Source organism: Pygoscelis adeliae, unplaced genomic scaffold (assembly GCF_000699105.1).
Source record: "Pygoscelis adeliae isolate BGI_AS28 unplaced genomic scaffold, ASM69910v1 Scaffold537, whole genome shotgun sequence".
In the NCBI taxonomy this organism is placed as follows: domain Eukaryota; kingdom Metazoa; phylum Chordata; class Aves; order Sphenisciformes; family Spheniscidae; genus Pygoscelis; species Pygoscelis adeliae.
In genome coordinates this window covers 341,453-355,125 of record NW_008825213.1, presented here as the reverse complement: position 1 = coordinate 355,125, position 13,673 = coordinate 341,453, and the positions used below count along the sequence as shown (strand labels likewise).

The 13,673-nt window shown below is 54.8% G+C and overlaps 2 protein-coding genes across 2 annotated transcripts in view; one reads left to right on the top strand and one right to left on the bottom strand.

Moving 5' to 3' along the window:
- The window catches only part of LOC103921164, a 10,366-nt gene extending 5,203 nt beyond the window's left edge, over window positions 1-5,163 (bottom strand). Inside the window, exons 1-2 of the mRNA XM_009329082.1 lie at window positions 4,901-5,163; window positions 2,419-2,507 (exon numbers count right to left, since the gene is read on the bottom strand). Coding sequence (XP_009327357.1) covers window positions 2,419-2,507; window positions 4,901-5,163 — 352 coding nt within the window. The remainder of the gene's footprint in view (window positions 1-2,418; window positions 2,508-4,900) is intronic.
- Window positions 5,162-13,673, top strand: part of OAZ1 (ornithine decarboxylase antizyme 1) — a 29,647-nt gene continuing 21,135 nt past the window's right edge. The window contains exon 1 of the mRNA XM_009329081.1: window positions 5,162-5,228. Within this exon, the coding sequence (XP_009327356.1) occupies window positions 5,162-5,228 (67 nt within the window). The remainder of the gene's footprint in view (window positions 5,229-13,673) is intronic.

The window sequence follows — 13,673 nt, the reverse complement described above, 5'->3', positions numbered from 1 at the left end:
TGTAAGAGCATCACCATGCAGGTCTGGGGCTGCTGAGCCCCAAAATGGCACTGTCCTGGATATCCCCAGGGAGCTGCAGCCGAGGGGGATGGTGACCTCCCTGCCAAGGCGCACGGAGGGACCAACAGCCCAGGGTGCGCACGGACACCCTGAAAACACATGGCTGGAGGCTGGAAGGCAGCAGCTCAGGCTATAGCCTAGACAGCAGGACAAACTCCAGCTACTGTGGAGCAACCAGACCTCAAAGAAGACTGCAAGCCACCCAGGAGGACCGCGAAGCTCAGGGGTGACTCTTGAGGCTTTTCCCAGATGTGAAGCAGGAGAGAAAACCAGAGGGTCCCCAGGGCTCTGCAGCAGTCCGACGCAACGAAGGGCTGGGGAGCGTGCTGCGGTCCTTGGGCTCCCTGCCCAAGGGATTTGGGGTTCCTCTGCCCCTGTGTCTGGGGTGAGCTACGGGGGTGAGGATGCACCGGCATGGTCCCGACGCCAAAGTGGCCTCAGCCCTCTCGGCACCTCCAAGCGCAGCCCTCACTCTGCAGGGATCTGGATGCCACATCCTTCCAAGCCCTCACCAGAAGGAGGAATTTCTGCCTCCTTTGAGCTGCATTTAGTTTATTTTCCCCCAGTGGAAGAATGAATGCTGAGAAAAAATACCAGCTCCCAGGATGAAATCTAAGACAAGCTATTGGAAGCAAAACAAATAAATAAGAGGGAACCTTTTGGCTGGGGAACCATGGCCTGAAAGGTTTTGGCTTTCAACAGGAAATCAAAAAAGTCTTTGGTTTTGTTTTAGTGATGGCAAGTCTGGTCCTTTCTCTGCTGGGAAGCGAAGGCGCTGCCCCAGGACTCTTGCATTGGCTGGGGGGTTCTCAGCCCCAAGGAAAGCACAAAGATGGAAAATTTTTCCTTAAAGAGTCTTTCCCCCAAGTGCTTGTCGTGTTTTTGAGCTACACAGTTATTCACACTTTTTCTGAGCAAAGATGAGCGCAAGGAAGACAGAGGAGGGCACAAGCTGCCGTTCCTCTTGGCTGTGGCCATGGCCGATGTCCCCGCGGGGTCGGCGCCGCACAAGTGCCCCTTGATGTCCGAGGTCGCCCCGTGATTTCACTGTGCCACAAAGAGCCACCTCTGCTGGGCTGGGCCCTCTCCTGCAAGGCCTCAAGCACCACGGCAGCGGCACTGGCATGGCCACAGCCGGCATCTCCTGGCTGCCCGCTCGCAGTGAGGACAAGGTACCTTTTCTTCCGTCCTTCCTTGGCTGCCTCTGAGCGCTCCCCGCCCGCCCGGGCAGCTTGTTGATGGCCTCGGGGCATCCCAAGTCTTTCTCCAAGACCTCATGGGGACCTGCTGCCATGTCGTTTCAAGGGATTCTCACTAAACTGAGAGGGATAAAATGAACGCCGGGCGGTCAGCGGGCAGTAGTGCTCCACAGCACACGGCCATCCTGCCACGTCCTCACTGTGGTTCCCAGTCACCGGCTGTGCTCAGCTCCCCATCACAGGGTGCTGGGCTGTTCCCACGCCTCCCTCCCTTGGGTTTCACCCAGACAGAGCCCAAACCGCCTCCAGCCCCTGGGCGTGTTTCCAGGCTTTGCCGCGACGGTTGCAGGGCTCCGAGACAGCCGTGCCGTGGCTGGGCAGGCAGCCATCCTCCCCCCGGCGCTGACAGGCGTTAACTCGGTCCCACGAACTGACCGGCTCCGTGTCCAGGTCTGTTCCTCGCCGGATGGGAGATGGGGGTCCGAGCCTCAGAGGGAGGCATTTTGGGGCTCTACAGCTGACGTGGGATCCTCATCCCCAGCCAGGATGGGTTGCATCACCCGCAGGACCAGGTTTCCTAGGGCCGGTTCCTGTCGGTCCAGCTCTTGCACCGATGTACCAAGCACACGGCCACTGCCCAGGCCAAGCACGGAAGGGATGGCCACTGATGCTAGGGACAGCTTGCCCATGGCAGGCTGGTCACCCACAGCCCCAGAGCCCAGCTCGAGCCCTGGGCTCACACTGACTCCTGCACAGGAGACCTCCCGTACGACTGCTCAACCCCTCCATCCCCTCCCCGGCGCCGCCCGTGCTCCCGCTCCCTTGGATGCACACTCCACATGCCAGATCTTCTCTTAAACGCACAAAACTACAGACACTCAATGAATAACCAGCTCCGCTCTGATGTCGCTGGGACTTTCTTTTCCTGCACAAGCTCCTGAGGTTGCCTCTACCGCTGACTCACATCAAAGAAACTTCCAAAAATAGTCCCCTCGCCTGCCCTGCTCTCCCTTGTGTGCGCTCGCATGGCAGCACCGGGACGGGCCCCCGTGGCCCCCGATCTGCTGCCGGCCAGCAGCGGACTGAGTGCCGCCTCATGGGCCGTGCCCGTGGGCTGCCCCGTGTCCAACTGAAAAGGTTAAAATCCAGAAAGTCGTACCTGGAGCTCGACCACCGCCGCCTCGCCTCCAGCCCCCCCGTGGGCTCTGGCTCTCTGGGGTAATATACAGCAACAGCTGCCGTACCGTGCTGGAGCAAAATAGCACCCAATCACCGGGAGCCGGAGCACTCGCGCTTCAGCCCCAGAAAAGGCAGTTTAGCCCCAGGCATCGAAAGCAGGGGCTGCCACTAGCAAGGCGGGCGCAGGGGGATGCGACTCTCAAGGGCACCCGGGATGCAGCTTCTCCCTCTGTGAATGTCCCCCCAGAGAGCACGAAGAGGGGAGAAGGGGCCGTTTGCTCCCCAAGCTGGGGTCTCTAAGCCAGCTGTGGGTCAGACACGGGTGCCGGGGATGCAGAGAGGCAGATCAGAAACCTGCTAGGCGTGGTTAAGAAGGTGGTGCAGGAGAGAGGAGAGGCAAGCCCTTGGGACCAGCAGTGCTTAGACAACCCCGGTGAAAACCGCTTTTTGCCAGTGTTTAGAGCAGGTCCTTTGCCCCCCGACCCCCCACGATTTCCCCGCGGTACCTGTTCCTGCAGCCAGGTCCCCAGGAGCTCTGCCGCAGGCACAGGCACCTCTTGGGGAGGTAGGGAAGGATGTGGTCCTCACCGTAGCTTCCCGCTCACAGGAGGTAGGGAGGAGATGAAGCATCTCTCATTTGGGGAGCTGAAAAGGACCATCAGGCTCTGGCCCTGCCTGTGCAAAGTTACTCAAGAGCTCCCAGCTCAGCACGGGCAGGTACAGCCTCGGGCAGAAGTGCCTGTCCCAGGGGACGTGGTGGAGCCGTGGCTGGTACCAGTCCGGCACATCTTGGAGGCATCCCACTTTGAGGACATCTCTCTTACGGAGAGCCACTTCTGAAAGGATTCAGATTAAAAAAAACCCAACCCTGAAACTGTGACATTTCACATCTGCACTATTGACATTTTTCTTTGGCAGAGGTGTGAAAGGTCTTTGATTGCAAGATCTAAAGGAGGAATAAACTGGCCACTGGAATCCCGGAGGGGACTTAGCCTTTTTCCAGGGCTCTGGACACCTGGTGAGACTGGGTCATGGTCCTGCTTTAGGACCATGCAGCAAATGAACTCAGGAGCAGTCGTCTGCTTTCCAGGGCAGGGATTTCCCCTCTTTGGCAGAGACAGGACTGAGCACGCCGTGAACCCTGCTGCGGTATAAATAACGCGACGCAGAAGCTGAACGCAGATGGAGGAAGGGATGGAGCTGTAAACACAGCCCCCCACGCGGTGCCAGGGCTGCAGGCGCACATGCCAAGGGTAGTTTTCTCAGTTTTATTCCTGCTCCAGTAAGGTCAGGGCTGTTAACTGGCAAGGCATGTTTGCTTTACAGGGACATAATGGAAGCAGAAAATTATAAACAGGCCAAATAAAACCCCCTTCTTCTTCCAATTAATCATGTTTCCTGTGGTGCCTGCAGCTTCGTAAGCTTGCTCCTGCCTCCCATGGGCGAGCTGGTCCTCCCAGGAAAGAACCCGGGCGTTGAACGGGCAACGTCTGCATGCACAGAGCCCAGGCAAAACGTCCTCCCACTTCATCCTGGCATGGGGCCACGGGACAGAGCGCTCTCCCCACCCTTTCCAGGACTTTTCAACACCCAGTTCCTGCAGCGGGGAGGGACCAGGAGTGTTGTTGCCTCCACATGTTTAGCTCTGAGCAGTTCCCTGCTGAGCTGCAAAGCCTCCATCTCCATCGGACAATTTATCCCAGGCAAATGGAGGAAAGACATTCCCAGAGGCAAATTCTTTCCTAATCCCTTGAACCCCCCCAAATCCTGGCTTCTCCCTTGCCCCGAGACTGGTAAAAGTGTCTCTGGGACGGGGTTAGCTCAGAGAGGGGGAGAAACATGATCTGGCTGTGAGACCAGATGGAGGGAAAGCCACTGCTGGAAGAGCTTGGGAGGGCAATCGAACAGTGTGATGGACGGGGGCCCGGCTGCACAAGGGCTGGGCTCCCTGTCCAGGCTAAATATTGACTCTCTGGCTTTGGCTTGGTAACACAAATCTATCTACTCTGTCTTCCCAGGCTGTCAGCTCGCCTTGGATTCACACGGGTGTGTCTCTGTCCGCAGCGTGCCGGCCACCCTCGAGGCTCTGCCATGGCTTCATGGTTTGTGGTCCAGACGGGCCGAGTTGTGCTGCAGCATCCCCTCGCTTCTATGGCAACACTCATTTATCCTCCCACCAGGACATAATCTTCTTTCTTCCCGTCTTTAATAACTCGCAGTTAAAAGGCAATCATAAAGACATAAAATTAGTCACTGATTATTTTCGGCACAGGTTAGTTCTGGGGATGAATCTTCCTTTTCTCCATGCAATTCCCCCTCTCCCCAGAGCTGCTGCTGCTACGGCAGCCCCCGCCTGACTCCGGCTCCTCCTGCCACAGGTAGAAGGGGAGGCGGATGCTTGAGCCGGCTGTGCGGGTGGGTTTCCTGCTGCCCTGGCTCTCGGCCCAAACCCACCGGCTCACCGGGCTGGCTGCAGCTCTTTCCCCCGGATTTCATCCCTGGCTCCACCAGACCCGCCCGCCCGTGTTCCCAAGGCCTGGGAATCAAAAACATCCTTCCAGTCCTTGAAGCATTTATCCTTCAACTCCTCACGTAGGCAGGGTTCGGCTCTTGACCTGCTTTTAAAGACAGGGATTTGGATGTTGTCTGCTAGGCCCAGGTCCCCTGGGCAAAGGACAGCTTTGTAGGTTGGTCTCTGCTCCAGCAAGAGCCCTGTCACCTCCATGCCGGCATCGTCCCTTTGTGCAGCTGTGGGCGGCAGTGGGTGCCAGCTGATCCAGGGCTACACAGGCAAGTGCCCGCCTCCCTGCTGAGCCGCAACGTGCTGCCTGGCAGCTGCTGGCACCAAACAAATACCTGCCGGAGATGCACGTGGCGCTCAGGCCAGGCGTTGCACGGGCTTGTTGTAGGTGCTTCGTGTCTCGGAGCCCTCCACCCTTCTCTTAGATGTGGTTGGAGGTTGCCACTGGGCTGAGATGGGATCAGAGGGGGAGCGGGGCTGGCGGCTGGAAGAGAGGATCACAGAAGCATGATTTCTTGGGGAAATGAGGTGAAAGAGCATCCTGATTCCTCACACGCTCAAACACCTAAAGGCACAGGTGTCCCCATAGCAACCTGGCCACGTCCCAGTGCTGACAACAATATTCTGCTGACCTAAAATTCCTCTTTCAGTTGGATCCAGCATACATCAGCTCTTCCCATCCTCAACTGTTGTGCAATGTCTGTGTGCTGAAACACAGCTGCTGCCTCCTTACCCCGAGGCAGCAACACATCAGCGTCAGCCGGGGAGATTATTTCTCCACGTGATTGCAAGAACCACAGACCTTTACGAGCACTGGCGTTATTAAGAAGCGCTCGGGAAGTTACAGGAAGTGAAGAGATGTCTTTGCCAGCTGTGCTTCTCCTGTCAAATCACGATCTATCATCACAGGAGATTTTAGATACGTTGAGCTGAGCAATCTCCTCGTGGAGGTGCAGCTAATTGAAAGCCCGGAGCATTTTGGAAGCTGGATGCTCCTACGGCTTCATGCCACCAGGCATTGCAGTGGGGTTGGGTAGCGCTGCCCGCGTCGGAGGGAGCCAGAGAGGGAGGCGGAGCCTTCTCTGCGCAAAGCCGATACCCACAGCTGATACCCAGATGGGCTCCGCTGCCCCAGTGCAACGCCCCGGCTGGCTGCTTGCAGGTCGCAGCCCTGCTCTGTTCAGCTAATGGAAAGCATCTGATAGCAGAGAACTGCTGCAAGAACTCAGACCTGGGCCCTTCCCTGTAGCTTCAGTGATTTGGTTAGCCAGGAAAACATAGCTGAGAGTATCTTCTGCCTCCTCTCCTGGGGCAAGGGTTTGACGTGGTGTGGAACTGGAGAGGGAGAAGACGGGAGCTCTGCGCGACAGGTACTATCTCAGGCCAGCTCCTGGTTTAAGGAATCACAGCTTGCAGCATCTTTGAGGGCCACCTTCTTCCTCTTACCCTGAGCTTTTAGCTGTGGGTGAGCCTGGTGGGATGGCAAACCAGAAACACTATGGGTCTTTGTTTAAAGGCAAGGGGACATCCTGCCTATGGACCAGGCTGGGAGGACACACCACCACGGGGTCTTCAGGAGCACAGCATGATGCTGCAGACCAAGCACCAGCTTAACCACCTGTGGGCACATTTGTCCAGTCGAGGACGGCGAAGGTGATCACATCCATCAGAGAAACTCTCCCACATCACCTCTGGCTTTCCAGCCCTGAGCTAAAGCCGGCCAGCTGTCCATCCAGGGACAGAGAAGCAGCCGTGCCGGGGACACAGACCCACCTGGCAGCAGTGTCCCGATTGCGTTCAGGGTCTGGGTTGTCTCATAATCTTTCCCAGTGGTGATGGAGGAATCATGCTGGGGACAGGCCTCAGCTTGGCAGAGCTGAGCAGGACAAGGAGCAGCCACGGTCCTGCCCTCAGGTCCTGGTCCCTGCAGGACTGGCCGGTGCTTGGGCCACTCAGCACCGTGACAAGAGATCAGGCTGCCAGGGGCAGAAAACGCCACATCAAACACATCTGTAACCAGGCGAGAGCTGTGCAGATGTGCTCTTAAATGAAACGAGCTTGTTAGGTCTCTGCGAAGAGCAGAAGAGGCAACAGAGAGGGTGCGGGAAGCCCCTTCTGCTCCGCACCTCCTCCCACGCCGTGACATCCGTGTCTGAGCAGGGACGAGCATGGCGCAGGGATGCGCTGCGGGCAGCAATCCCACCCACGGCGCTCCCGGCCACACCGCTCTCAGCGCAGCAGCTGGGATCGCACACGGGTGAGTAACACCCGTAACCCACTGTGCTGCTGGCAGCCGGTACAAAACACCACGGTGCTGCCGGAGGGAGAGCCTTTCACCGGGCTCGCCCCGTCACCTTGCTAAAAGCCGTTGGAAGCATTGATCCCTCAGCGCGCCATATGATCTATAGGTATTCAGAGCAGCTCTACATTAAAGCCAATCTGATCACACTCTAATCCACGTGTGACCTAAATACTCTGACTTACAAATCTCAGTGGTTTTCGCTCCCTTTGCCTGGCAGAAGGAGCAGCATTCAGGTCAGTGGGAACAGAAGATGCCGGATCCCATTAAATGCTACTTTTAGTCTCGGCTGCTTTCAATAATTGTTCCATGATCCATTTTCTCACAGCCCAGTGCTGCTTAGGGCTAATTATTGTTCTCTTTGAAGATTTACAGCTGTTCGTACCTCCGAGGAGAACACAAGTACACGACTGTGTTTGAACATGACATTTCAAACGAACTGTCCTTGGAAGTGCCATTTGGGAACAGGGAAAGCGGCCGTGATGTTTGTCCCTTGAAGGGCCGCTGCTGGGGGTTGTTGCTCTATCAGTCTGAAAAAAGCCATTTCAGGGGAAACTGAAACAAAAGGAGATTCAGAGGAAAGCAAAACTTTGGGTAAGGAGTGCTGGAACAGCCTGGGAATAATATCCCAACAATCACACATCTTCCCCATTTTGACTTTCCTGTGGGAGGGCAGTGGCCGGTTTGTTAGTGCCTTTACCCAGTGAGGTTCTGTCCCCCCATGCTGGCACCGTGGGCTCTGCAGATGCTGCCCCGTTCCTCCCTTTCCAAATCCCACTCAACGAAGGAGCCGCTTCCCTCTGCTCCAAGCGGGTGCCCTGCAAACAACACAGGGCATTGGGAGTGAGAGGGCTCTGCTGCCGGAGCTGCCCTGTGCGAGGGGCAAGGGGTTGTTCCCCTGCTCCTCACAGCAGCCGGCCTCTTTGGGACAATCGCACCCCACCGGAGAGCAGGTCCTGCCCGTTTTAGCGCCTTTCCCAGAGCTCCAGGTTGTCCTGACACCATTAATAACACTGCGAAGCCCCAGCGGGACTGAGCAGCCATTTCAAAAGGAATCAGGCCGTGTCTAGACAAACGCCTTTTCGTCCCTCTGCCATGGCAGGGGGCTGCTCACAGCCCTCGGCGGCTGCGCCGGGGGCTGCTGGGCTGCGGGATGGCAGAGAGGAGGCTCAGCCCCAGCACCCTCGCGCAGGCTGCGCGACATGGTGGGGGGAGGAGATGCCCCAGGCAGGCTTCAGGTCTTTAGGGTTAGGAGGGTCATAAAAGTACAAAGTCTACAACAAAGTACAGTGGAAAGTACTGCAGCGACAGCAAAAATAGCAGGAACTTCTTAACCCCCGCCCAGACCCTCGGCTGGTGTTTCCCAGTTTCCCAGTGCCTCCCCCGCCTGGTTCCCCATGTCTCTCTCTGCTATCAGACAGAAAATTTCCAAGTTAAAATTCAGCAGACTTCAGAAACCAAGGGCAAAAGTTGCATACGCGCCAGGCTTGTCTGTTCTCTCCTCCCTGCCTCACAGCATGTATTTCTCGGTTTCTTTGTAACAGTACAGGAAGGCTGGACAGGTTTGGGTTCTGCTTTCTTAATAAAAATTCCCCCTTTGACAAGAGCAGGACTGTCTGCTCTGGTGCTGCTTGCCCCTGTAAGGCACTTGCTGGGGTCCTCACGGATGTGTTTTGTCATCTCTCCGAGGTTTGGAAACTTTGATGATGACTTTCCTTCTCCAAAATTTTAGCTGGTCTCCAAACTACTCTGTTAATTATAAGCAGCACAGAAAAGGCTGGGACCTGGGGACAAGGTTTTTGAGTTAAGTTCCCTTCTGCTCCAGCTTTCCCTCTCCCTACTTGCATAAAGTAATGCCAAATGAAATACATTATGTAATAGTAACAAGCAAGAACCAAACCATTTAGGCCTCAAAATAGCAGCAAACTCCCTTTCCCAAAGTCACATTCTTAATTATTCAGTTTTCTCTCCTTTTCGCCCACCATCCTTAACATCATCCTGCAGACCAGGTTTTGTCCAGTGCAGGCAATTCCACTGCAACGAGGCAAATAAATAATTGTTTGCATCCGCCCTGCTTGCAGGTCTGTAGGAACCGTAGGGCTCTCGGCTCCCATCCTCCTGGGCTAAATTAGAAGACATCAAAGCTCATGATCTTTAATGTTTTCTAGCCCTTTTCCAAAATGTCCCTGCTGGTCATTTGTTCCTAAACTATGTCCTGCTCAAATACCACACAAGATTTGTATTTAAAATAAGGCTTGAGACTCCCTACAGCCGTGACCAAACTACAAGAAACCCGTGGCTGTGGCTGGCAGAAGCAAAGGACAGGCAGAGACCAACAGAGAACGCAGCATCCCCCCTTGCCATAAACCCGGCTGCTGCTGACCCCACACCACCAAGCACCCGGAGCCCGTGAAGCCGGCACGCTGCTCTGCCACACCGGAGCCAGTATGCTTTTGGCTGGAGTCGACGGTCAGCAGCCAAGCAATTAAATTTCCCCTCCACCCCGTAGCACAAACACAAAAGCCTTCCAGGGGCGTCGCTCCGCTTTCGGCACCCGCAGCCGGGAGCTTGCGCAGGGCCCATCTGTGCAGCACTGAGGAGAGATGCCGCCGTATTTTCTCACGGGTCACCATTAATACCCGCAGCCTGCAAGGGCTTTGCTGAATTGCAAACACTTTGCTCGAGACGTTGGGTTGCAGGCCAGGAGGAGTGTTGCTGGTGTAAATCCAAGGCAGCTTCTCTGAATCCATGGGGTTATGCTAGATTTATAAGGAAATTACGGAGCTGTGGTTCTTCGGCATCAAAAAGGCCCATCTTTAGGACTGATGTTTGTTCACAGCTCCCTGCCATCGCCAGAAGAAAGCAAACGTCCTGGAAAAGCCAGGCTGCAATCGCCAAGTTGCCATGATTAAAACAAGCTTAGGCAGAATTTTTTAATGAATGACAGAGCAGAAGATTCAAGAATGAACCTTGAATGAAAGTGGGCTCCTGCCCACCTGGCTGGGGGAAGGTCTTTAAAGGGAGTTGGACAAGTACCTCCACCTGGGTGGCTCCTGAGTTAAGCAATCATACAGTCTGGAGCAATGCCCTGGTTTTTATGCTGTTTTCTCACCAGTACCACATGGCGATGTGAGTACCGAGGCTTGTTCTGACTACTGACCCATCTCTTTTCCCTCCTGTAGAAACCAAACCACCTCAGTCTCACCCCGGTTTCAGCAGCCCATGCCACATTTCGGGACAGGACGTAGCCCTCCATGATCATGCCTTGAATCACAGCAGCAGAGTTTGGCACAGACTGAATTAGTTCCCATGATCGTCTACGACACCAGTCTGGTATTTCTTGGCAAAAAGGCACAAAGTAATGAAATGCGCCCCGGGATGGGGCAGGTAGATGCAGAGACACGCACGGGAAATGGCAGCATGCCGATGTTTGCTTGCGTGCGCAGCCAGCGATGACTTGAGGCAGGAGCCTGTGGGCTCTGGTAGTAACAGCTATTTAAAGTGATGATGGAATTATTAAAAAATGGCAACACTGGTGCATGAGAAGGCAGAAGAGCAGGAGATGAGCTGCTCCACAGCCTTCTCCCAGCAGCAAGGTGCTCAGCATCCCTGCCAGGCAGGCTCTGTCCCCTGGCTGTACCCTCGCATCTCTTGTCTAGGGACTCCTCAAGTGACCACTGAAGATTTTGTGACTTTGGTCGTACATCCCAACTACAGGACCAGCGGCCTGGATCCAGGTGTAGGCTCCATCCTGGGAAGAAAACCCAGGCACAGCAGCTGGAAGGGGGGTTTTGGCAGGGCACTGGGCAGGAATCGCCTTGTCTTTTCTCAGGTCTGGGGCAGGCATTTGACTTTGAAGCACGTCTGCCCTCGAGTGGTGTCTCAGGGGCACGAGTGAAGCCCATTAAAGGGATGCACGTTTGCAACACAGCTCCAAGACAAATGTTTAAACATGACTACCCATAGTTTCATCAGTTCCCCTCCCTCCTCCTCGCCCCAGCCCCATGTGCCCAGCCTGCTTCACGATGGGAGGTATGAAAGCAAAGCCAGCTGACTCCTTTTGCTTGCTTTTTTTTTTTTGTTCCAGTGAAATGCAAACAACAGCCTGAAAGAATTTCCTCCTCAAGCCCCAAATTAGGCCCCAAATTAGCCATTCAAAACCACGAGGGTTTTCTTCTGTAGGAAATGCTGCAGGAGTCTCAGGCACCAGCAGCCCCCTGTCTCCAAACATCGTGTTTGCCAGGCTTGGGCCTCTGCATCTCAGCAAGGAGCCAGGTCTCATCAGCACAGCAGAGCACAGTCTCCAAGCCAGCCTCAGGTCTCTGCAGTGATGCAGCTGATTTCATATTCTAGAAATCCGGGGATTTTAACAGCAAAAGTGAGAAAAGCACAAAACGCCTCCCCTTCAACCACCTCTGCCCCTCCAGAGATGCGGGGTAGAAGAGTCCTCTCCATCCCCATGAGCCTCTTGCAGTGTTGGATGGATCCCACACACCACCTGAAAGCCAGTAAATAATTAACACTGATTATTTCTGACCCTACATAACACAAGGAGGCTGCTGGGGGGGAAGGAGGAGAAGAGGCAACTTCCCCCTTTCATGCCCACAGAAGCTATCCCCAGCTTGGGGACCAACTACCCCCAAATTGCTCTACGGTCACCACTGGGCTCTTCTGTCCTACAGTGACCAGGACCAGAGACAGAAGCTGTGGGGGCCCAGCAGGTGATGAGTAAGAGAATGAGGAAGAAGCCTGGAGAAACCAATCAGCCCGCACCAGAATCCCATTTGGAGTGTTTTGCTCCTGTACTCGGAGGTGAATGATCTCATCAGAGAAGCATCAAAGGCAGCAAACCATTTCTGCAGGTGAATGAACAACAGAGCCAGGCTGAGAACCACGGGACAAGCCGAGACAGGTCGTGGCACAAGGCAGAGCTGGGGTTTGGCCGCAGGGAGGTTTGAAGCTTTGGGCTGCCTCGTGGGAATTTCTTTTAAAGTCAGGCTGGGGAGGAGCCTTGGTGAGTAATTGCTCTGCGGCAGGTCCAAGAAGTGAATAATTTTCCAAGAATAAAGGTTAAAAGCCTAGAGACTCCAATGAAAGGCGCTCTATAAATAGGACTAAGTAGGCAGCACAGTGGGAATAATGGGCAAAAAACCTTGATGTGGAAAAGGGGTTGAAATGATCTGACATCCACGTCGGGATTGGACATGCGGTTGTCTCTGCCAAGCAGATGTTTTACATAAGCTAACATTGCAAAGAGTTTTGGTTTTCATTTTTTTTAAAAAACAACTTTTGGACACCCCTCTGAGGGCGCAGCCTGTTGCACCGTGGGCCTGATGAGAGCGGTCTGAAACCATCCTACTCCAGTGATATGTGACTTGACTTGTCCCTGGACCAGAGCATCATGCTGGTGCGTAGGACAAGGCACCAGGACAGCAGCCGAAATTTGGTGTTGCTCAACCCATCACATGGAACGACTTCTGCTGTGCCCAGAGGAACCAGAGGAGCTTTCCTACCGATTTCTGTCCTTTTCCCCCCATCCCCACCACCCCTCATGTCCCTTGGCGGGCACAAGCAGGGTGCCCTGGCTGGGGCGCAGGCAGGAGAGCTGGTGGGCAGGCACAGCCTCACTGCTGGCATGGGCGCTGCGTGGCGGAGCTCTGCCTGCCCGCCCATGCACAGACGTGCGGACCTGCATCTCCCTCTTTCACTCTAACAGGAAAAACAACCATCCCGGGGACATCTATCCCTCCTTCCAGTTTATCTGTTGCTGGTCAGTGCTTTCTACAGTTATCAGAAAGAGGGGTGGGGTGCCAGACAGTATGATCACGTACACTTTGGTTCTTTAAAAAGCAATAACCCATCTGCAATAACAGGCTGCAAATGAGCTAATGCTGCTCAGAGATCTTGGAGTCACTGTGGATGTAACCGTGCAAATGTCAGCTCAGGGCTTACGACAATAAAAAGGCATCCTAGGGAACTGCTGCGAGTGGTGCAGAGATGATGCTAGAAAAGCCCATCTTGTGTTTGCAGAAATCCCCTATGCACCCACGTCTCGACTGCTGCCAGCGGCTCTGGTCACCTCAGAAAAGACAGATAAGGAAGAAAAAGGGCTGGGATGGGTGCAGGAGCAGACGGTGCATATGGCAGAGCTTCTACACGAGGAAAGACTGAAGAGAGGAAAATACCAGCTTGGAAGAGAAAAAAAAAGCCCAAGAGAGCTCCAGAGAGGGGGCTGCGACTCTCCAGTTCACAAAGCACAAAAACTGGGGTCCCGGATGCAATTAGCAAGTGACAGGTTGAAAACCAGCAAAGGTCTTCTGCACAGACACGTAAGGGAGTCATGGATCTCATTGCCATGGGATGCGGTAGGAGCCAAGTGAAGACCCGCTTTGGAAAAGGGTTTAAAAACCTGCCT